Source organism: Pseudorasbora parva, chromosome 12 (assembly GCF_024679245.1).
Source record: "Pseudorasbora parva isolate DD20220531a chromosome 12, ASM2467924v1, whole genome shotgun sequence".
In the NCBI taxonomy this organism is placed as follows: Eukaryota; Metazoa; Chordata; class Actinopteri; order Cypriniformes; family Gobionidae; genus Pseudorasbora; species Pseudorasbora parva.
The window spans coordinates 13,109,165-13,134,553 of record NC_090183.1 but is presented as its reverse complement, the minus strand read 5'-3'; the positions used below and the strand labels follow the sequence as shown (position 1 = coordinate 13,134,553).

The following is a 25,389-nucleotide window of genomic DNA, read 5'->3' as shown; positions in this document are numbered from 1 at the left end:
ACTAGAAGTTAAGAATGTGTAGTCATTCCTAAATTTGATTAAAAATAATTAACACTTTTTATTTTTAATAAACAGGATGATTTATCATATGGTTACACAAACATGGGGCAAGTTACATGTAATAGTTTAATATTAGGGTTAGGGATTTGTTTTAAACGCCAGTTTATCCCTAAGCAATCATCATTAATAAATGTTCAAATGAATCTCAAACCTAAAGTCAGTTGTTCAACAGATTGATTTTATTGTAGCATGTTCATCACACAGATCTCTTAACAGTGCTCTTATGACAATAATATACATGGGGTTATATAGAAAATCACTGATCTGGTTACAATGAGCATCCACTAATAAATATATACCTGATTTCAAGCATGTAAACTTTCATATAAGCCACATTTGTACCCTTCAAATGATAGCATAGCTCATCTCAAAAATCATTTAATGAAATATGACTAAATCAACTGAAACATTTCACCGGTATTCAAATATGCGAGTCATAATGGGAGCTAGAGAACAGCCACAGGAGAAATCATAATTATGTGCTACAAACGGTATAATTACGCCAGCAAACTGTCCGCTACTGAGCAGAAATGGGATGATAAACATTTATTATGATGTATAAGGCCACTCAACACTGCTGTGTTATGATGGAGAATCATTTAGGAGTTTTAACCTGATTATAGACCACTTGATCTTCAAGCATCATGTGACAACCACCATCACTTTACTGATGGATGATGGCACGAACCTCGCATCACATCACATCACATCTAACAGAATACCTCTCTCACTCTCAGGATTAAGTCAAGAACTAATGCCGGGATCAGACTACACAATATTTTTGTCTGTTAGGATAGTCGCTGTGTCAGATTATGCTCTTAAATTCTTGTTGTGGACAAGACACGTCAGACTATACATTGCTTGACCAATCATCGCTTGCCGTCTTCAACAACGTGCCTGATGTCATCAAGAATGCTTGACAAATTGCAACACGCAATATGACGGAATACGTCCCCCATACCCTCAAATAAGGCGTTATTTTAGGGGACAACCATTTGGAGTGGTGTTAAAAACAGGTGCACATTTCAAATAAAGTTGATCTTGGATGTCTTAAATAGCTGTCCGGAGGCAGACTTTGAACAGACTTTGCTTAAAAAGGACTTTGGTTTAAACAAACAATTGTTATACTAGCTTAATGCTAATTCCAGGTTTCATCAGGTTGCTCAAGCGCCGCCCCTATAATTTCACCCATCAAATACAATCATCTCTCTTTCGTTCAAGCCATGTTTAAAAGCTGTTTTAAAAAAAGAGCGGAAAAAATTAAACATGCTAGTCTTTCTGTCGTGACGTCGTAAAGTGTCAAAGATGCGTCGTTAGTTGTCACCCACAATGACACTACAGTATATGAGATGAAACAATCAATGCGTGCATCCCAACGCCTATTGTATTTGACAAATCGCAACGACGCTCTACGTCAAACAGATTATGCCAAAATCGCGTCGATATAGAGTAGTCTGAACCCCATATAGAGTCAAATAGGTCCTCCTAAAAATCGGGTCTCTGTTAGCAATCCCATTGGCTCAAATTACTTTTAATAAGTACTCTCTTTAGGGCCTGATTACAATTCCGACAAAATCATGTTATGATAAATGCTGTTTGAACTACATTATAATGACTATTAGTGCTAATAAGCTTTTATGTACTAGCATAGCATACAGATACCTAATTAGCCTGTTAGCACAGTTTATACAGTCATTTACACTTACCATACATGTATTTTCACAGTGAAGTCTTACTCCCCTGGCTGATCTAGGGTCAGTATTATAGGAACTCACTGACTAGTAGTCCATCGAAAAATGGCCATTTTCAGAGTACGGTTGGGTGTCAGAAGGGTGGTCTGCAGGGGCAGGTTGGTCATTGGGCTGGTACGGCTCTTCATGTTGATCCAGCTCTCAATGGCCTCCCGTTCATACGAGTAGCCGTCTGCAGGCAGAAAAAAACAACAAATGCTTCAACTCAAACAAAACACGCAGTCAAGCAGGTGAACCCCTCTCAGATGCTTACCAGCAGCGATCACCGGGTCCTTCATGATCTCGTGTGTGATTGGACAGAGGTACTCTTCGGGAGTGCCGTTTGAGACGGGTGCCATCTTTAACTCCTCGATCTTCTTCATGACCTTACTCCGCAGCCCCAGAGACTCTGAGAGAGCACAAGAACACTTCAACACATACAATCACAGAAAAGTAGGAATGCCCAAGTACACGTATCAATACATCTGTGCTAACAGAACAGCGGTGGTTTGGTCCCCAACTCCAGTATTGGCCCACTCTTTCTGTAATTGCTGGGAACAAATGTAGACATCATGTCATTGAATGCAAGCAAGCAAGGGAGGCAGTATCTTAAATTTGTTTTAAATAAAATTCAGATAAATGATCAAAAGACAAAAAAAAAATGCAAAATATGTACTGTCCACCTTTTTTGCTCCATTGAGCTCAGTGAATTGAGCACCTGAGGTGTAGCAAGAATGTATTCGTAGTTAAAAACTGTACAGGCAAAAAGCAAGAGCCCTTATAATAACATCCAACTATCATGTTGGCAAGTGCCACGCAAATCAGTCAACGCCAATCAGTTCTTCCTTTGTTTTCTAAAGTTTGTATTTGGTCTTTGAGTGGTGACTGACGGTCTGGCCTAGAGATGTGGGATGCGTCACTAAACACTTGATAGCTATAATATATTGTAACATATTATATATTACATATAACATATGTTGTCGTGTGTTTGGATTTTGGAGGTATCGCACACACCAATATGCCAGGAGTGCAGAAACCGTGTTTTCTCACTTAGCCCAGCTTCCAAATATGAAATATGGATTTGTCTTCATGTAATTTATTATATTTTATTTTTCCTTTTACTGAAACACTAGAGTCCAGATGAATATTGCCTGTACCTCTCACTGAGAGAAAGCACATGTTATCAGTATGTTTTGGTTAGAACTGGAGCCTAATCAGCTCCAACCTTGGAGAGACTGTGTATCTGTGTATGTGTGCAATATTCTATGCTACAGATCAATGTTGAGAATGGTGTACAATGGGCATCCTAAGAGATGGGTGGACTTGTTGTTCTGGGCAAGCTGGCACCTGCTCTAGATCTGGAAGGTCACTACGGGCCTAATTCCAGGGTGAAAGCGTCAACAAGTGACATGTCTATGGAAACATGCATCAGATTAACTGACTGTGCATTTTCTCTGAGACAATCAGAACCATCCACCTTGCAGTAATGATGAGGATAGACCTTGAAAAAGGTATAACTGTTGGGCAATTATATGTACGATAGGTGGGGCGATGAGATGGGGAGAGAGGGAGTGCGGCCTACAAACTCCTTGTGAGACTTGAAGCTGGCTTCTGCTGATGACACTGCAAACTATTCTTCAGAAAATGTTTCTTTAATTAATTGTACTCCTGACTCTTGGTCTTCATTTTTAACTACTGGTCTTGGGTCATAAACTGTTAACCCCTAACAGATCTATGACAGAAATGCAATATAATCTGCATAACTATGTTTTTAGTGCTTTATAAAGATCTTACAAATCTGATTCCAAAAAAGTTGGGACACTGTACACATTTTTAATAAAAAAGGAATACAATAATTTACAAATCTCATGAACTTACATTTTATTCACAATAGAATATAGATAACATATCAAATGTTGAAAGTGAGACATTTTGAAATGTCATTCCAAATATTGGCTCATTTTGGATTTCATGAGAGTTACACATTCCAAAAAAGTTGGGACAGGTAGCAATAGGCTAGGAAAGTTAAATGTACATATAAGGAACAGCTGGAGGACCAATTCAATTTGCAACTTTTTAGGTCAATTGGCAAAATGATTGGGTATAAAAAGAGCCTCTCAGAGTGGAAGTGTTTCACACCGCCGGCGGCAAGGTGGTTGGAAGTCATTCATTTTTAATGGAAGCCAGGCGGCGAGCTCCGGTGTCATGACAAATCCTGTCCCCCTGTGAAATCGTGTCCGCTCATAGGACCCCAGAGCGATTCTATTGGCTGAACAAACTTTTAATGGGTAATCTGTTCAGAGCCTGATTACAATTTTTACAAAATTGTGTTTTGATATTTGCTGTTTAAATTGTGTTAAAATAGTCTTTAATGTCTTACAAATCATAAGTTTAATATACTAGTAGTATATAACTGAAGCTATAAGTGCTTATATAAGTATATAAGATATATACAAGCATATCTTGTATATAATCTATTTATTTTGTGCACCCGTTCTGTATATTGCTGTTTTTTTGTATTCTTTATTATTTACATTATAGGTTCATTAATATGTCATGATTTTGTATTGGTACTTAGTTTATCAGTCGAAATAATTCAGAACATGTTTTTGCTCCCATTATAGCAATCAGTTACATATTTCAAATAAATGTGTTGCGTGTCACGTATGTATGTGTGTACTTAGTATGGCAATGAACTCATAGTTTATTTTTAAACAATTGCTTGTCCAGAACCATATATAACAACTTTTGATCAGGCATTTAAAACTGCTACCAGCGGACATTATTTCACAGGGGGACAGGATTTGTCATGACACCGCCGAGAGCAGTGTCTTGGACGATTTGGCCGTCGAGGAGAGTTGAAATCAGCTCAACTTTATGGTAATGAGCTATGACGCGGTTCGGCGGCAACCAACTGGAATGTAGAAGTGCTCCGCTTGAGAGAAATCCAGAGAACGCAGGCATAAAAACTTTGGTTCCGACTACATTAGTTCCCAAGCAAAATGTACGAGAAGTTGATCATTGCTGTGCAGATTTCCCTATCATTTATGACGAGCTCATTCATAGTGATGTGTTATTTTTTAAGAAGTCTCGCAACACTATTTTATAGGCACTAGAACGCTTGTTTTTCAGTGGGTATGCAATTCTTTCTTACTTTCACATTTAAACGATTTCATGAGGTTAACTTATACCCTACTTGTGGTCAGTCTATCCATCAACATGCTTGTTTGATTTGTGGCCTCTTTAAATACAGTTTAAAAAAAGAAAAAACATTCGCTCTACGTCAGAGTGGCAGCGCGTCCACGAAGCATCGTTTCTACAGCGCCGTTGGCAGGGCTGCAAGAGCAAATTTTGACGCTCTCGCCGGTGGCGGTGTGAACGCACGGTTAGAAGTCAAGATAGGAAGAGGATCACCAATTCCCCCCATGCTGCGGCGAAAAATAGCGGAGCAATATCAGAAAGGAGTTTCTCAGAGAAAAATTAAAAAGAGTTTGATGTTATCATCATCTACAGTGCATAGTAAAATCCAAAGATCCATCCTGAATTCCAGATCTTTCACCAATAGAAAACATTAGGCACATTATAAAGAGGAAGATGCGACAAAAAGGACCTAAGACAGTTGAGCAACTAGAAGCCTCAAAGAAGACCTAAGGCAGTTATTGTGAATTATTATGAAGACAACTAACTTATTATAATGTATGATGAGCAGATCTCCGTTATTTAATCAGAAGTTGCAGGAGGACATGTTAAGGTGAGTACAAACTTAAAAAGTAGATTGACACATTGTGTTTGTCCTGCACTGTAAAAATATATATGAAAAAGATTTAAAAAAAAAAAAGACAAAAAAAAAAGATATGATCATTAATGGTTTGTACATTAACTAAATAATTTAAACAGTTTCCCCTTTCTAAGTTCTAAAATTTAACTTGAAGTTTTAATATCATTTAAGTTGAAATGACTTGTACAGCCATGTGATTATACTTTAATACTAATAAAAAAATTTAGTGCTGCGTTGTTTATTTTTTTCTTGTTAATTTGGCGTGCTGTTCTCATACTCTACGTGTGACCCACTCTCTTTTATGAAGGCCCATTTCTGCCACTTTGCCTCTCAAAATTAAGAGAGTTTTTGCTAAGATAAGAAATGCATTTTTTTTGCAGTGTTCTATATAGAACCCTTTTTAAGAGCCAAAAGGTTTCTTTCTTGTCATTTTCGAACCCTTTTAGCATAAATGTCATGCTAAATGAAAATGGGGTTATTTGACGGTCACGGCAACTTGGACAGTGAATTTTGATTCATGTTGTTTTTACTTTATTTTCAGAAGTGCACATTAGGATGGGATTTCTTATGTAAATGGATGCAGGTTTTAGGACCAAAGTGGAAATAATCAGCTTTAATGCACACGAACTGGACACCACACAGGCAAGTACTTTACATAACTCAACAAATCCCATGTTTACATTCCCCAAAATCTCTAGGATTAGGTCTTACATTGGACAATTTTTCCATGATTTTTCCTTAAAATACACAAACCAATCAAGATTTCCTGTTAGGTAATGTATAAGGGACATGGTAAAATCCATGTAATTTTTATATAACTCCACATTACATCAGCTGAGGTAACACTTAAAGCTCATCCCTGCAGTGTTATTGACGTATCAGTATTATTGACTTCACCAAGTCCAGTCCTAAATTATGTACATGTTTAAAGTAGACAACCAGAGTCTAGAGCAAAGTATGAGACATGAATACCAATATTGAGTGATGTGTGCAGTAATTTTACCAATGTGCAGCTCAGAGCTGAGGGTTTCCTTGGTGAGAGAGAGCAGCTCCTCTCCATCGATGTTATTGGATTTAAACGCGTCAATCACAGCCTCCAGTCCCTCCTCACGTAACCATGCCAACACATCCTCCTCAGACCACTCGCTCACCATCAGTCTGGAGCGTCCACACGACTTCCTGCCTGAGAGACAGCAACAGGACACGTTACCTAGGAATGGGTCCATGGCATGATTACATGCTTTTTTTGTCCCATATACTAATTTACTAAAAAGGGTAATACATATCAGAGCATTAGCCATGTGAGTCTGTCCTGTTTTATCTAATAAAAGGTAAAAAATATAATGTAAAAAAAAAAAGATTGATATTCATACATAGAATGACAGGAAAATGTGTCATTCTTCTATGATGAATATGTTCTTAATTTCTGAATCAGGAAATTGATTCAATAGCAATAACAAAAAGTACTGTAAACCATGAAAAACTTTTCCTATTACTGTATATAGTATGTTTTTACATAATAATTATAATTTAATGCAAACTTCTTAAAAAATGTATTATTCTTTTTTTAAGCTGCACTATGTAACTTTTCCGTCCGCTAGAGGGCGCCTATTCAAAACAAAGGCGTAGTTTGATGACGCCAAGTGGGACATGTGGTCTTCACCTCACAGCCGGTGGAATAGAATCGGGAATAGGACTCTGGCAGAAATCATGTTCATGGATGCAGTTATCAACATTACTGTAGTATGAAGCAGAGCAGGACAGAGTGTTGAGGGAGCTGAGCACGGCTGCTGGAGCGATTGATGCGCAACACACGGCTCGCGAGCAGCAGGACTTTTATTATGATGGGACACAGTCGCCGGACGCCATTTCAGGTTTTCCGGTCATGAGTATGAGGTAACGCAGCTCTGTTTATCATATTAGATACATTTAAGTGTGTTTAAAATGAGGTTATGATGTTACTCAGTGCGGTCTATGGCAGCTGCTGTGACACTTGTTCACACTGCTAAGAGAAAAGCGTTTCTGCAGAATAAAACCGGAACACGAGGGTAACGCAGATATGACGCAATTGACAGGCGACTCCCTCAGACGTTCCGGCTCCTTGGTTAAAATAGCAATTTTATCACAATTTACAGTTGGAAACATTTGGGATAATGTAAGAACTCAACTGAACAAAATATATAACACTGGTCTAGTGGTTTTGGGATATTTTACCGCAAAAATCCTATGTAGTGCAACATTAAACAAAATGAAACATTTCTTAGAAACTGGCCAATGTGTATTAAACTTAAATGTTCCTTTATCATGAACAGTCTTATAATATGTGATAAAATGTATCAGCAAAACTAATCACGAATTAAGCCGAAGATAAAGAGAGAATTCTTAATAAGACTGCTGGTCAACTCTTCTCACACTGCATCTAATGCATAAATCATGAGGTGGAATGTTCTACACCATGTATCCGCTCAGGATGCAGTCAGATCATTTGCAGTACTTTGACTTCCTAGTGTGTGAGAGATGTTATTTTGTTATTCATAATGTAGATCTCATCAGATTTCTTCTACACACATGCAGTTAAACCAGTCGGAGCATGTAAAGCCCACTAGAGCTCTTCACGGAGTGCACTGTGTGTTTGGACTGAAGCTGCAGCTGTGATCCATCACCCCAGAGAAACTTCGGAAAGACGAGAGAAGAATACATCTCTTTCTCTTTCCCGTTTGTGTATTCGGTCTGATACACTACACCTCTCCTGTGTCTTTGACTCACAATGAGTAATTATTGAACATGGTAGCTAGATAGCAGCGTTATAACAATAGTGTTTGATTTACTTAAAGAGGACCTTTTATGCTTTTTTTTTCTTCTTTTTTTTTTATTACATTTGTAACTTTCTTTAGGTGTGTAATGTTGCTGTTTGAGTCAAAAAAAAAAGGTCTGCAAAGGTGCAAAGTTCACTCCAAAGGGAGTTATACTCTATATCAGTAAACTCCCTGAAACCTTGATTGTAGGTTTTTTTTTTTCGGGAATGTAGACATTAAGTCAAGTCACCTTTATTTATATAGCGCTCTTTACAATGCCAATTGTTTTAAAGCAGCTTCACAGTGTTAAAGGAGTGATGAATTAAGAAATCAACTTTCCTTTGAGCTTTTGATATATAAAAGTCATGGTAATATAAGAATATCCTGTAAGTTTCAGAGCTGAAAAGCTTGAAAATCTTGAAAATCTTTTATAGACACCAGGTCCGGCAAACAATCTTGTGCTTCATTCTTACGTCATAGCCCTATGAAACACACCTCTACAGCACGTCTAATCCAGTATCCCGGCCCACCGACTCATGGAGGGGATCGGCTCGTGCTAGATAGCCAACAACAATAAACATGTAGAGGAAGATAGCCAGACATTGCGCTATTCCTGGTTGTGGAAGAACACAGTGGCTGTATAAGCTTCCTTCGGATCCTAATATTAGGAATGTGTGGTTGAACTTTAATTTTTCAATGAAGTTCCAGCTCACGATGGGAAGACATATTCACTTAATTTCACTGCGGAATCGTTTGTAAACAAATCTCCGGTCGATGCGAGATTAGTATCCGACAGGAATGGTGCAACACACTTATGTTAGTAAAACATGTTTTTATGTGTGTAACAGAGGCCAGCTAGTAGTTGCTATGCGAGTAAACCTCACTCCTCTAATCTCAAGAGACGCTCTAACGACTGATTCTAAAGGTTGCAGCCTTTAGCCTCCTTGTTGGAACATCCGACTCTAATGCTGGCGGACCCGGGTTCGAGTCCCATTCCGAACAGAAGGGGTTACATAATGTAATAGTATCGCATTGTTATAGATGGTTTTGCTTATGTGTACGTGTCTAACAGAACATACCTTTCGCACGCTGGACTCAGACACGTATGGGCCAGGGCTCACAAAAGCCCGGCAGCGAGATGAATCTCATAATATTCCATTCTTGATCTGTGCTGTTGTCTCTCTCGACTTGACATTTGAAGGGCGGCACAAGCACGTGTGCGTGCGGTTCGCGCTGATATCGACCAATCGTGCGGGCTATGTGTAATATAAAAATAATAGTCTAATCAATCGCAGGTGGATAAGATATAAATCATTGTTTGTTTTATAAAGACGTTTATGAGCCCTTTGATAGAAAAAAAATCATTCCCTTTGCCGCTTCTCCCTCAATCTCTCCTCTCCCTGAACTGACAGGGGAGCTTAAGCTCATTAAATATGCTAATTTTATACTTCTGTGTTTTATTATGTAAACAACACGAATGTATAGTGAATCGAAAGTTATCCAGGGATCATTCCATGATGTAGTGTGTGCTTGTGACACTTCAGCCCCGCCCACTGCACACTGGAGTTCGGCTATTTTCGGAAAGAAGTGCAGCATCTCTGTCTTTTCTAAATCTGATAAATCTAAAGACTCTTTGGAAATATGAAGGATGCAATACTACTCTATAGATATTCAAGATGAACATGCGCCTGGCAGAAACTGTGTTTGTGTGTGTGTACCCTTTAAATAATTCCTGCACAAGGCTTACGCAAAAAAGGGGCGAGGCCTGGCTAGGTTCAGTTATTAATTGTGTTGAGATCGTAGTCATGGTAAGGGTGTGACATTTCCGAAACGCGGTCAAAGCAGGTGACCAATCACAACACAATAGTCCTGCCGACCAATCAGAGCACATTGCACTTTTTTGGAAGGAGAGGATTCATAGAGAGGAACAAAAAAAAGCAGACTAACAGACTGGAAAGAGAGGTGCTGCAACAATGTACAATAAAATATGTGGAAAAATAAGGAGTTTTTTTAACATTCAAGCATGAAAATCTATTCTGATAAAGCCCCAAAACAAAACCAAGATTGTTGTATAAAGTATAATATGGCAAATCTGCCCCTGAAGTCAAATTTATTTGGTAGACACTCAAGTGCAGTGGATTCAATATATACATTTAAAAAACATGCATACATGTTTCCTGGAAATACATGACCTTGGTGTTGCTAGTGCAGTGTTTTAACACTTGAGCTTGCAGGTATAAAACATTATTCATAATTCAGTCATTTCTTGAAATGTATCAATGCATGGCCTGGATTTCTCTTACCTTCACTGCTTGAAACTGAAGCAGCTTCATCTGAAATGAGGAACACAAAAGCGTAAGTGAACATTAAAATGGGCTTGACTCCCACATCATTTCACTTTATTTAGGGACAGATTTCAGGTTTATATTATGTTATACTGGTTGAATCTCTTGAGTTCCGTAACAGAAGTAAACAAGCTTTAGCAGTGTATCAGAACAATACAAAGACTGCTCAGTTTGTATTTTTGTTGTCAAGTGTTTGTTTGCTGAGAGTTTATTTTTGTGCCCTGAAAGCCGGTATCTGCATACTGTTCGCTAGTTAAAGCCAAAACAAACAATAAAAACTGGGAACACACTCACCAGCAAAAGATTTGCCTTTAGTTTCAGGAATCAAACAGGAAGAAATGACGAGAGAGAAAAAGCAAACAATCATCATGTTACACAAACAATCATTATTATTGTTTTTAGAACAAAACAAAAAAAAAGATTATTCCAATGCAAATAGTTCATAATTTGCTCTTTCTGTGTATGGATCATAACTACTCTGCCGTATTTCCAAACCCTAATCATATCTCTTTAAATATACTGTATAAATTATTACACACACAAAATATTTTTTAAGATCATTAAAGGGACAGTCCACCCCAAAATAAAAATGATGTCATGGTTAACACACCCATTCCAAAAGTGTATGACTTTCTTTCTTCTGGCAAACACACAAAAAAGATATTTTAAAGAGTTTTGGGTTTGCACTGAATTCCATTGTATGGACAAAATAAAAATAAAAAGTTACGGTAATTAATTTGAACTAATTGTTTCAAATATAGGTTCAAGTGAATGGTTCATTGACTCACTCATTAAGAGTTTTTTGAAGACATTTTTGAACAAATCTCTTGAATGAATGATTCAATGATAAATATATATTTTTAACAGTGATTTGACTCCACCACGATGTAACTGACGTCGATTTTTAACTAACTTGATTTTCAAAAGGTGATTTACTCTGTTCTGTTCTCTCCCGTAGACATCAGTGTTTATATCCAAAGTATAAATTTTTATCCCAGTATACTTCTGTAATCATTTGCATTACTGTAACAGAACCCAATTGTGTGGCTGAAAAACTATTTGTGAAACTGTTTCATACCTATACATGACAACTGCTTAGCGGCAGCTGTAATGGTATTTGTCAAAGGTTTAATAAACACAGCCGAATCGTTGTCATTCTTTATCACAATTAATTGTGCAGTTCTACAACCTTTTAAAAACATGTTTTCTGTTCAGCAGAAGAAATTCATACATATTTGCAATGACATGAGGGTGAGTAAATGGTGACAGTCATTTTTGGGTGGACTATCCCTTAAATTAGTGGAAATCATTGATTAGATTTATTTTAAATCAAATATTGCATTAATTGAACAGAATGCATTTTAAATCATTTTTCAAAAAGACATAATCCATGTGTATTTCCCATTTCTTTGATAAAAATGATGATCAAAAAACTGGTAATGATTCCTCTTTTTCTTTCATTTTACTTCCCATCCCCTTAGTCTTTTGTAGTATCCCATTAAAGGGATAGTTCACCCAAAAATCATAATTTACTCACCCTCAAGTTTTTCCAAACCTGTAGGAATTTCTTCTGCTGAACAGAAGATATTTGGAAGAATATGGGTTACCAAACAGTTAATGGGCCCCACTGACCATAATACTTTCCTAAATTCATAAGGTTTGGAACATCTATCCCTTTAACTAACAAAAGTCAGGTCCCCAATGACATCATCCTCCGGGAAGTAACATAACTTTTGGTGAAAGTAGTATAAAGTCTGTCAAGTTTTTGTGGTACTATTAGGTTTGTCTCATCCTTAACAATTCTGTATGATAGTTTTGTAAAATATGAAAATTAACTAATTGTGTCCCTTGTGCTTGACCAGAGAATATTTTTGAAATGATTTACACATTATAATATAATAATATAGAATAATAATATAATGAAAGCGTTTGAGATTGCAGTGCTGTATAACAGGACTGACCCGTTTTCATTGTAAATGAACCCACCCTGAGCACAGCTCCCATCCTCTACCCTCCAGATATTAACGCTTTTGTCCATGGAGCCGGTGGCGATGAGAGGGGCCGTGGGGGAAAAGGCACAAGCCGTCACATACCTGCCCAACAGGAAGAGACCGTCCGACAGGGTTCAACAATTTACACTGAGAGTTCAGAAATCATGACTCAGAACTCACCTATCATGCTGGTTAAGTGTGTAGAGTAAGATGCCTTCGTTCTGCAAAGTAAAACTCATTGTTATTAATGTAAATGCTATGCTAAAGACATCCAAGTGGGCTGAGCTGTCAATCATCTTTTATATTTATTGGTTGGACAGAAATATATGATGAATATGAATGAGACTCACAGCTTGATATACAGTCACGGTCTTATCCACCGATCTGTGGGGAAAGAGAGAGTGACATTTAAAAGGCATGAGTCAGACGAGCCCTCCATGGCCTTTATGTGCAGTAAAACTGAGCTTGTCTGCCTGCTGACACATAGTGGATGAAAAATCCGTTTCATCACAGATTATGAGCAAACAGACTTCAAGACCAGCGCTCCTCTATCATGGTGTTCTTCACACTGCCGACGTCTGTGATTACACAGCTCCATCCAGTGGAAAACAATGGAAGATGCAGGGCAGGATCAATTGACATTTACATTATATGCATTTATGGATTTGGCAGATCCTTATATCATCAAAAGCAACTTGTACTTTTTTTCAATGACAAGGGAAGTTATCTTCATTTATATAGAGCTTTATATAACAGATTGTTTCAAAACAGCTTCACAACAGAAAAATAACAGAATCAGTGATGTAAACTACATCAAATATATTCAGTGTTTACACCTGTGAACTGAAGTTCATCCATTATGAAATAAGTAGACAATAGTGCCCTTATTCAGCTCAATTCAGTTCATGTTTTGTTCTCATCTGATAGTGTCAGTGCAGTCAAATATTTCAATCGATAATATTACTGAATATTAATATTAAACCCCAAGTTAAAGGCGACAATTTCAAGGAACCCAAACTCCATCAGGTGACAGAAAGGGGAAAAACTTGTGAGAAACCAAGCTCAGTCGGGAGCCCAGTTCTCTTCTGGTCTAAATGAACAAACACAAAAATACATCATCAGTCCTTCTTCCAAAACGTGTTTTTGTTTTTTACCTTTTTTGGTAAGCCTATTATGAGTTTTAGACCCATCAAGATTTTTAATGAGAAATTGCATACATATGTCACTGGTGCATGTCTCGCCATATCTGTGAATAGAGAAAAGTCGCTCTGGCTACTAAGGTATAGTACATGGCGTGTATGTGTGAGAGTGACTTTGGTTAGTCGTCACAATGAGCGAGAAAGGTTGACATGGATAATGTTAATTCTCAAACCTCTGGGGATCACTCATTTGAAGAAGAAAAAAGTTGAACAGAGGAGAGTCTGCAGGCAAAAAGAGAACACAGCTCGTAATAAAACAAGAATCAACACTGGCTTGGCTTTTTGGAGATGGCAGAAACTCAGGGATTTGAAATGTTGTACAAGCGACATGGAGATGGTGGTTTTTAATTTTTTAACAGGTGAGTAAGGTATTGTGGCAAGGGGGCGTGGTTCAGCGAGGTCTGCAGCGGGAGAGAGAGCCGCGGGACGAGCGGTAAGTGAGTGGGTTGGAAGCAGATTAATAACACCTGTCTCTCGTTCCAGTAATGAGCGCGGAGAGGGGATAAAACCTCGGTGGAACCGGAGACCGAGGAGAGAGAGAGGGACTGCTGACGCGACACACACACACACCCACGGACATTGAGTTGTGAGACACGTTGACCCGGAAGCGGAACGTTTGACCGGAACCCGGAAGTGACTGAGAGAAATACACACTGGCAAAAGCAGAGTTTTTGTTCAAATAAAGCAAGCGTCAGCAGTCAAACCGACCCCCTTGTCCTCTTCCTTCCTTACACAAACGAACTTTATCACACTGGTGCCGAAACCCGGGAAGGAAGTAGGACCGAGCCGCCGCCATGCAGACGCCCTCCGCCTCGCCGTTTGCGGACATCATCACCTCCCTCGCGGCCCTCCACCAAGACCAACATCAGGCAATGCTGGACCTGCGGGCAGACCAAGAGCGCCGCTTCGAGGCGATTGTCCGCGGCCAGCAAGAGGACCGCGAGAGGTTCCGGAGCTGGATGGATCGGGAGGTTCACGCCGAAGCCGCCGGGCTGGCTAGCGCACCGGTCCACGTGCCCCTCCACAAGATGGGGCCAGAGGACGATCCGGAGGCCTTCATAGACTTCTTCCAGAAGACCGCGGAGGCCTCCGGCTGGCCCCGGGCACAGTGGCCGGTGCGCCTCATACCATTACTAACAGGAGAAGCCCAGGCGGCCGCCCAACATCTGCCGGTAGCGAACCTCCTGAAGTACGAAGATCTCAAGAGGGCCATCCTACAGCGGGTCGGTCGGACCCCGGAGCAACACCGCCAGAGGTTCCGCTCCCTGGAATGGGGCGAGGCCGGCCGACCCTTCGCAATGGCCCAACAGCTCCGGGACTCGTGCCGCAGATGGCTCTTGGCCGGCGGAAGCGACGTGGACCATATCGTCGATCTGGTGGTGCTGGAGCAATTCATCACTCGGCTCCCAAGAAAGACCGCCGAGTGGGTCCAGTGCCACCGGCCCACGTCGCTGGAGACGGCCATCCAGCTGGCGGAGGACCACCTGGTGGCGTGCCCGGGGGTCGGCGAGCCCTCACTAACCTCTCACTCTCTCTCTCCCCCCTCTGTCTCTCCCTCTCGCCCTGTCCCTCTCCCCAGGTCCCGTCCTCCAGGCCCTCCTCGCGTCCCCCCCAGAGGTCGGGGTGGGATGGGCCCAGGACCGTCCGGGAGTTCGCGGGCTCCGCCCAGGGGGGCGGGGCCGCTGGGGGCGGGTGGCGACAATGGCTCCGGTTTCACACCCTCCCCGCGCTCATTTTCCAACCCACTCCCCGCCGCAGGGGCGGTGGGCAGGCCTGGGCTGGCCTGTTGGCGGTGCGGTGATCCGGATCATTTTGTGGACCGGTGTCCGATGATGGACATCGGAACAATGATCCGGATCCCGAACGTCCCACGGGCCACCCCCGATCAAGCAGGAGAGTACCAAATTCCTGTGAGTATCAAGGGGGGTACATATCAAGCCTTGGTGGATTCAGGATGCAACCAAACCTCGATCCATCAAAGCCTGATGCAGCCTGGGGCATTGGATACAAGCCGCATGGTTAAGGTGCGGTGTGTGCACGGGGATGTGGTGGAATATCCGGTTGTCCCAGTCACGATACAGTTTAGGGGGAAAAAGCATAGTGTTGAGGTGGCGGTTAGTCCCCACCTCCGGCATCCGCTAATTCTGGGGACGAATTGGCCCGCCTTTTCGGCGTTATTGGGGTCGTTATGCGCGGATGCCGCTTGGGAAAACAGGGCTAGGAACGGGGCGGTGCGAGTGCAGGTTGGTGAGACTGATACGGGACCCTTGGGAACAGCTTCAGAGGAACCGAGCGGGGTCGAGAGACTGATTCTCTCGGACCGCGATGACTTCCCTCTGGAGCAGTCTCAAGATGAGACCCTAAAACATGCATTTCAGCAGGTCCGCTCTATCGACGGTCAGTCTCTCCAACCCGCATTGCCCGTCACGTATCCTTATTTTGCCATAATTAAGGATCGGTTGTATCGAGTGACCCAAGACACTCAGACAAAAGTGGATACAACCCAGTTATTAGTACCAAAGAGCCGCCGGGAAATGCTTTTCCAGGCGGCTCACTCGAACCCGATGGCGGGCCACCTGGGGCAGGCGGCCACACTGAGTCGCTTAATGACCCGATTTTTTTGGCCAGGCATTCATGACAATGTGCGCAGGTGGTGCGCGTCTTGCCCTGAATGTCAGTTGGTGAATCCACTGGCCGCCCCAAAAGCACCATTGCGCCCCCTTCCATTAATGCAGGTCCCCTTCGAGAGAATTGCGATGGACCTCATCGGGCCATTAGAGCGATCCGCACGCGGACATCGTTTTGCGTTAGTCATCGTGGACTACGCAACACGATATCCGGAGGCAGTGGCTCTCCGCAACATCTCCGCGAAGAGTGTTGCGGACGCACTGTTTTGTCTGATCCCCGAGTGGGGATTCCGAAAGAAATCCTCACTGATCAAGGCACAGCGTTTATGTCACGCACGTTGAGCGAACTCTACGGATTATTGGGCATTAAATCCATTCGAACAAGCGTCTATCACCCACAAACGGACGGCTTGGTCGAACGGTTTAATCGCACTCTTAAATCCATTATCCGTAAGTTCGTACAGGAAGACGCCAAAAATTGGGATCGGTGGTTAGAACCCCTCTTATTTGCCGTGCGGGAGGTTCCACAAGCCTCCACGGGGTTTTCCCCCTTCGAGCTTCTCTACGGACGACAGCCACGGGGGGTGCTGGACGTCCTACGAGAAACTTGGGAGGAGGGACCTTCTTTGGCCAAAAACGAAATTCAGTACGTCCTGGACTTGCGAACAAAACTCCACACCTTGGGGCGGCTATCTAGGGAGAATTTGTTGCAAGCCCAGGACCGCCAGAGCCGGTCATATAACAGGGGTACGAAACTACGCAAATTCACACCGGGAGAGAAAGTGCTCGTATTACTCCCTACATCGAGCTCTAAATTAATGTCAAAGTGGCAGGGGCCGTTTGAGGTCGCACGACAGGTGGGAGATCTCGATTATGAAGTGATACGATCCGATAGGAACGGGGCACGTCAAATTTACCACCTCAATCTCCTGAAGAAATGGAATGAGGTGGAATCAGTGTTGTTGGCGACGGTGATCGGGGGAGAGGATGATCTCGGGCCAGAGGCGAGCATCAGAGCACAATCAGTCGCGCTGGCCCCTGGGGGAGATCACCTCTCACCGTCCCAACTCACTGATTTATCAAAACTACAGGCGGAGTTCGCCGACGTGTTCTCGCCCCTACCGGGACGTACCAATTTAATTCAGCACCATATCGAGACCGAGCCGGGCGTGGTAGTTCGCAGCCGGCCGTATCGCTTGCCTGAACACAAGAAAAAAGTAGTTCAGGAAGAATTAGGGGCAATGCTCGATATGGGAGTAATAGAGGAGTCCAACAGTGACTGGGCGAGCCCGATCGTTTTGGTCCCTAAGACCGACGGCTCGGTCAGGTTCTGTGTGGACTACCGCAAGGTGAATGCAGTGTCGAAATTCGACGCGTATCCAATGCCGCGGGTTGACGAGTTGCTTGATCGGCTGGGCACGGCTCGATTTTATTCGACATTGGACTTAACGAAGGGCTATTGGCAGATCCCCTTGTCTCCATTGTCCAAAGAAAAGACAGCTTTCACCACGCCGTTTGGATTACACCAATTCGTCACGCTTCCCTTCGGGTTGTTCGGGGCGCCCGCTACCTTTCAGCGCCTCATGGACAGGATTTTGCGTCCCCATGCCGCATATGCTGCTGCCTATCTGGATGATATCGTGATTTAGTCACGATTGGCAGCGGCATATGCAGCATGTCCGGGCGGTCTTGAGGTCGCTGAGGGGAGCGGGGCTCACGGCCAACCCGAAGAAGTGTGCGATTGGGCGGGTGGAAGTAAGGTATCTGGGCTTCCACTTGGGTCATGGACAGGTGCGTCCCCAAATTGATAAGACCGCCGCAATTGCAACCTGTCCGAGACCCAAGACCAAAAAGGAGGTAAGGCAGTTCTTGGGGCTGGCGGGATATTATAGACGGTTTATACCAAATTATTCGGACCTCACCAGCCCTTTGACTGACCTTACTAGAAAGGGGCTACCAGATACGGTCCAATGGACGGAGCCGTGCCAGCAGGCCTTCACCCGAGTTAAGGCTGCTCTATGTGGCGGGCCGCTTTTACACTCCCCTGACTTTTCTCTCCCTTTTCTGTTGCAGACGGACGCGTCGGACAGGGGGCTGGGCGCAGTCCTGGCCCAGGAGGTGGAGGGGGGAGAGCGGTCGGTGCTGTACATTAGCCGCAAGCTCTCAAAGAGAGAGGCTAAGTACAGCACCATCGAAAAGGAGTGCCTTGCCATCAGGTGGGCCGTTCTCACCCTCCGCTACTACCTTCTGGGGCGGGAGTTCACCCTCTGTTCGGACCACGCTCCTCTCCAATGGCTCCACCGCATGAAGGATACCAACGCGCGGATCACCCGTTGGTATTTTAAGTTCCAGGTGGTCCACAGGCCGGGTGCTCAGATGGCTGTGGCCGACTTCCTCTCCAGAAATGGGGGGGGGGGGGGGGGGGCTTGCAGGCCGGACGGCTCCCCGGCCTGAGTCGGGCGGTGGGGGTATGTGGCAAGGGGGGCGTGGTTCACCGAGGTCTGCAGCGGGAGAGAGAGCCGCGGGACGAGCGGTAAGTGAGTGGGTTGGAAGCAGATTAATAACACCTGTCTCTCGTTTCAGTAATGAGCGCGGAGAGGGGATAAAACCTCGGTGGAACCGGAGACCGAGGAGAGAGAGAGGGACTGCTGACGCGACACACACACACACCCACGGACATTGAGTTGTGAGACACGTTGACCCGGAAGCGGAACGTTTGACCGGAACCCGGAAGTGACTGAGAGAAATACACACTTGCAAAAGCAGTGTGAAGAGACTGAGTTTTTGTTCAAATAAAGCAAGCGTCAGCAGTCAAACCGACCCCCTTGTCCTCTTCCTTCCTTACACAAACGAACTTTATCACAGGTATTTTATAGAACAGATCAATTGCCATATGTAGCTTTATAATAGTTCATTGTAAAGCATTATCTATTGTGAAGGGCCATTTCATTATGGTTATAACACTGCTGGAATATGTTTTTTATGGAGGTCTTGTTTCTATTAATAGGTATAGCTACAGTAATGTCTTCAGCTAGTCAGCTTGAGATCCTTTACATCTTAACTGGTTATATCTCTTAAAGACACAATATGTATTTTTTTTACCTCTAGAGGTCGCTTATTCTAAACAAAGGTGTAGCTTGATGACACCTTGATTTCGTGGAGCTTTTATTAAGCCACAAATGACTGCTTCATACATTATTTGAGTGTGTTGAAAGTTGTTATAATGCTTCTCTGTGCGTTCCCTCGGCGGCTACTATGAGACACTTGTTGCACACTGCAGTAAGCTAGATCGATATTAGTCATGGTAAAACATGATACTCACGGTAAATCAAGAAAACAAGATTTAAACAATAAGACTAACTGTGTTGAACTATATCACAAAGATTAGTTTTCTGTCAATTAATGCATCCAAACAATTGCTCACCTGTCTAATAAAACATATAATATAGTAATGCATCTTTGGTGTTTCCATGGTTTAGAAATCGAGAGTAACGCAGGTATGATGTCATTGATAGGCAACGCACGGACACGCTCCATGTCCTGGTTAAAATTGCTTATTTGTTTGGATTTAAACATTCCTGGAAACATTTGGGATAATGTAAGTACACAAGTCAACAAAATATATAACATTGTTCCAGTAATTTTTGAATATTTTAATATTGCGCCTTTAAGCCTAGTAGTAACTGTTTTATGACTAGTAGGATAAAAATTCCTCTGCATAGTCAAAGCACAACCAAACCAATGTTCTTCTGCAAAATGCATGTTTTGTTTTTTAACGATAAAGGGCCAAAAGTTACATAGTGTGCCTTTAAAGGTGGGGTAAGTGCTATCTGGAAACCGTTGTTGATATTTCAAATCAACAAAACAAACACGCCCCAACCCCCAAAAGGGTCTCGCCCCTATTTAGATAGCTCCGCCCCACACATACGTAACCCAGGCAATGACTATGGCACAATCTGCGTGTAACGAATCCAGGTTGAATATTCAATGAAAAAGTCACATCTTCCATCACAAAAACACAAACCGTTCTTATGAATAACTCGATAGTGCACGAGCCTCGACAGTCCAACTGACGACATATTACAAATATGACAAGATTAGAGTTATAGCGATCACAAAAACTAGTTCTCATGAACAACTCAATAGTACTTAAGCTATTCCAGCTAACGACATATTACAATGATGACCAGATTAGGATTATATAGATCATGAAAAGAGGAAACAAACATATATTAGGAGTATAGTATCTTACTTGTATGATTATGTCTTGTATTTTGGGAGCTGACGCTTGAAACAAACAGTGAGGAGATGTAGATGCTTCATATGGTGTAGAAATGATTGGGTCTTTATCATCGCTGAAGGGAGCCACAATACGATCGCAAATGGGCAAACAATTGAACATGACACACGAGCATATTCAAGCAAAAGCAGCATATATTAGTTCTTGGCTAATGTCCGTTATGTGTGTCTTGTGTTTTGAATAATGACGCGCACTGAGCCTCTCTACTCACATTCAATAGTAGACACGCCCCTTACCTGCTGATTGGCTACAAGTTTGTTATTCCATTCGGCCCTAGTCCTTTTTCTAAAATGGTTTTGAAATAACACTTACCCCACCTTTAAATTAAAGGTGATGTAATTTTCTGTATATTGATCAAATATGTTTAGTATTGAAGTGGTTGTGGAGCTGTGTGTTACTGACCCTGACACCAACATATGTCCATCAGCAGAGTAAGCACAGGACAGAACTGGAGCAGACTGACCCGTCAGTGTGCGAGCGAGCTGCATTTTAATGCCTGTGGATCAATATACATCATTAATCACACACACATTCACTAAATACGCAGACAGAAAAGGAAGGAGAAGACACAAGCAGGTATCAGATGTGCTACCTGCAGCAGACAAAAGAGAAACAATCCATATCTTCAACAGACTGTCCTGTCCACACGAGGCCAGCTGAAACTGAACACAGCCATCTGTGCCTGGAAAGACAGACAGAGAGAAAATTCATTATTTACTTTTATTAACAAGTCATTCCTTCTTATTTAGAGAGGCCAGGTTGAGATGGTTTGGACATGTTCAGAGGAGGGAGAGTGAATACATCGGTAAAAGGATGCTGAGGTTAGAGCTGCCAGACAGGAGGTCAAGAGGAAGACCAAAGAGGAGGTTTATAGATGTAGTGAAGGAGTGCATGAAGGTAGTCGGACTGAGAGAAGAGGATACAGAGGATAGAAATAGATGGAGGCAGATGATTCGCTGTGGCGACCCCTGAAGGGAACAGCCGAAAGAAGAAGAAGAACAAGTCATTCCTTCTAAGAAGACATTAGAGGAAATGCTAGGAAAGCTATTGCCAACGCTACAAGATATTTAAAAAAATTAAAGTAATCATGCCACAGTCTAGTTTCCATTTTGAAAAAGTGGTGTTATTAAATGTCTCTTATGCTCTTATGATCAAAAATACAGTAAAACATTGATTTTGCGAAATCATTACTAGAGTCTTCAGTGTCACATCATCCTTCAGAAATCATTCTAATATGATGATCTGCTGTTCAGCAACATTTTTGTATTATCAATCAACATTGAAAATAGCTGTGCTGCTTAGTATTTTTTTTAACTGTGATAAAAAAATTGGATTCTTTGATCAATTTAAAGTTCAAACAAACAGCATTTATTTCAAATAGAAATCTTTATAAAATGTCTTTACTCTCACTTACTATTTAATATAAGTATTCAATTCTTTAAAACGTATGGACTTTTTTGAGTTTTGAATGGTAGTGTGCATTCAATCCATTTAAAGGTCCCGTTCTTCGTGTGTTTTCGAAGCTTTGATTATGTTTACAGTGTGCAATATAACATGAGTTCATGTTTCGCATGTAAAAAAACACAGTATTTTTCACACAATTGACTTCTGTTACAGCGCTGTTTCCTCTGTCCTAAAAACGGCCTGATGATTTCCTTGTTCTATGAAGTCCTTCCTTCAGAAATACGTAACGAGTTCTGATTGGGCCAGTGCTTCCCGTGTTGTGATTGGACAGTAGCTTAGTGCACTTTGCCCGGAAAGGTCCCGCCTCTTACCATAACGGGGAGATGCAAGCGCTGAATGCGCGCACCACGCCACCTATTTTGCGTGTTCTTGAGGGCGGAGGGTTAGTCAACAAACGGTTCTAGTGACGTCATTCCTGAAGGAAGTGCAGGGGTGTAGTCCAAACCGGCCGTTCGCTGTAGGCTTTGAAAGGGAACTTCTGTTAAATAAAATATCTCGCTTGGCAATGAACTTTGAGCTTTATTATTTTACAGGCATTATTTATGCTCTAACAGCAACATTACACACTAACTAAAGTTTGAATCGCAAAGAACGGGACCTTTAAGAGGACAATCTCTTTTAAAATGGATAACCATGTTTATTTTTACAAACAGAAGTATCTGGCAAACAATGCAAATTAGGGTGACAGTGTTAAACGGAATATACATTTACAATACATTGAACTAAAAACACTATAATTCATGTACTGAATATTTAACTACAATAAAGACTAAAATGATTGGTTAATAGTATATTTCACTAAACTGTGTTGTTCACTATTCAAAATCTGACTATGAATCTGCTTTTAGGAGAGTGCGTCTGATAATTACTTAAAGGGATAGTTCACACAAAAAAAATTAATTCTGTCATTACTTGACAAGATAGAAGATATTTTAAAGAATGGTGGTAACCAGACAGTTGACGGCACCCATTGACTTCCATAGTATTTTTTGTCCTACTAAGAAAGTCAATCAATGGGGGCTGTCAACTTTCTGGTAACATTCTTCAAAGTATCTTGTGACAACATGAGGTTGAGTAAATTATTAAAAAAACATTTTCATTTTCAGGAGAACTATCTCTTTAAGCTCGCTGAGATACAACAGCCTTTACTTGTCGGAAAAATTCTAATCGATGAGTCCTACCCTTCATTATCTGCGGAGCAAACTGACAGCAGGAGACCCCGAGGTCATGGGCGTTCTTCTCCGCATGGAGATGATTCATATTCAGGTCCCACAGTCGCAGGTCACCATATGTGGAGCCGGTGATGAACAGCTGACCGCAGGGAGTGAAAGAGCAGGCCACTATACTGGTGTCAGTCACCGCACCAGTTCTTAACATCACCAAACACAAGTATCAATCAAACTGTTTGGTCCGGGTCAGTGCAAAATATATTTTCTATACCATGATACAAAAGCAAAGGCTTGATTTGCTATTAAACAACATTGCTTTCAATAACATTGAGTCGTCAATGGTCATCAAAAATCTTGACCAGTAGTTAACAATTATACTAATTTTATAAAATAGTAATTTACAGTAATATTACTACAGACAGAGATACAAAACACAACTGATGTACCTGCGCAGTGTCCTGGAGGTAAAATCCCACAGTGCGATGGTCCCATCGGACCCTCCAGACACCAGGTGAGATGAATCTGGAGAGAAGGCGCACACCCTCACCGGACTCCGGCCCGGATGCTCCAGGACGGCCTCGATCTCTCCGGTGTCCATCGACCACACCACGGTGGTGGCATCGGTGGAGCAGGAGGCCAGGTATTGACCGCAGGCGCTGAAACAGCAGCAGTGGACCCCATAGCCGTGTCCGGTCAGAGGGGAGAAGGGCAGCTCGCTGAAGTCTCGGGTGGAGTAAACGCAGACGCTTTTGTCAGCGGAGCAGGTGGCCAGCAGAGAGCCGGAGAAAGCACAGCAGTTCACATCGTCTCGATGACTTTGTAAGGTGCAGATCAGAGACACCATGTTTATGTCTTTTGGTCGGGTCCCTTTAAATACACAAGAAGTTAATTACAAAACAACATACTGTAATTCACATGTCTAAAACCTAGACACATTATTTAACAGTGCAACCACTTAATTTTTCAAACTTATTTCGCTTTAGTTTTTATTCAATCGTTGGGGTAAACGTTTCATACCTCTGAAGTCACTCTTAGGCAGTGTCCTGACATTATCCATTACAACGTTTAATAAACTTGTGTTCCATTTAAATATATTGATGTATTTTCATTATGTTATTATGTAAGCGGTGTTTGAAGACATGACGTACCCTGGACGTACCTCCTGCGAACACTTCCTGGTTCTGTCACGTGACTATCAAACCACGTGGTTTTATTTACTGTGGTGCGTTGGTTTAGGTTCGTCGCTTTATCGGATTGCTTTAAAAAAATATGCATGTACTTATTCTAGGATTTCTATATTCTTTATTACTGTATGTTGTAACCAGTTATATTTGATTGAATAAAAAAAATACATGTACTTATTATACATGGAACATTTTTTCCCTTTTATGCACTTATTTGTACACGTTGTATTTTAATTTAATTATTTAAATAAAAAAAAAAAAAAAAAAGTAGACTACGTGTGTGGATTACCCTTTCACTGAATAAATACTGCGTTTGGATCTCCTACCTTCTGTCTCAGAGCGGTACGAGGCATCATGTCGCATTGAAGCAGAGACTGAACAAATATGAATAAAATGTATTTATTTATTTCTTTTATTTATTATTATTATAATTATAATTATTATTATTATTATTATTATTATTATTATTATTATTTTACTTCCTTCAGGGCTTTGAGGGTTGAGTACTGATGTGCAATGTTAAAATAATGTTTGCCAAACTTGTTTTTTAGTGCTGGTGTGACATTTTCCAACCAGTGTTGAATGATTCCTTGGATTTGCTCCTTTACTGTTAAGTGAGCAGTGAATGTCACCTTATCGCCACCTTTCTTTTTCTCCCTGCTTTTTAGTTTTGCGCCGCCATTCCATCCACTGTGTTTTCTCACCAGTTTTAAATGTAGCAGTTTTTACTTCTTTGTCCTGGCAATG

At 41.8% G+C, this 25,389-nt stretch overlaps 1 protein-coding gene across 2 annotated transcripts; it reads right to left on the bottom strand.

Annotated features, from left to right (window-relative positions):
- Positions 1-217: 217 nt before the first annotated feature.
- wdsub1 (WD repeat, sterile alpha motif and U-box domain containing 1) lies at positions 218-24,677 on the bottom strand. Of its 2 annotated transcripts, none has more exons than XM_067459209.1 (13): positions 24,618-24,677; positions 23,905-24,325; positions 23,471-23,658; positions 21,418-21,507; positions 21,228-21,321; positions 13,050-13,083; positions 12,880-12,920; positions 12,695-12,801; positions 11,003-11,017; positions 10,667-10,696; positions 6,572-6,751; positions 2,065-2,199; positions 218-1,983 (listed from the first exon to the last, which is right to left on the bottom strand). In XM_067459209.1, the coding sequence occupies exons 2-13, from the start codon at positions 24,300-24,302 to the stop codon at positions 1,832-1,834; spliced, it is 1,464 nt and encodes a 487-aa protein (XP_067315310.1). In that variant the 5' UTR covers positions 24,303-24,325; positions 24,618-24,677; the 3' UTR covers positions 218-1,831. The 2 variants fall into 2 exon arrangements, with proteins under 2 accessions (XP_067315310.1, XP_067315309.1); XM_067459208.1 differs by lacking the exon at positions 24,618-24,677 and adding an exon at positions 24,476-24,607.
- Between the last annotated feature and the right edge of the window lie 712 nt (positions 24,678-25,389).

Bases quoted from the DNA above. Each gene is read 5' to 3' on its own strand.
- wdsub1 (XM_067459208.1), bottom strand. From the start codon at position 24,515: ATGGATAATGTCAGGACACTGCCTAAGAGTGACTTCAGAG. The intron at 24,326-24,475 runs GTATGAAACGTT...GTGTATTTAAAG, and splicing joins GCCTAAGAGTGACTTCAGAG to GGACCCGACCAAAAGACATA. The intron at 1,984-2,064 runs GTAAGCATCTGA...TTCTGCCTGCAG, and splicing joins GGACCCGGTGATCGCTGCTG to ACGGCTACTCGTATGAACGG.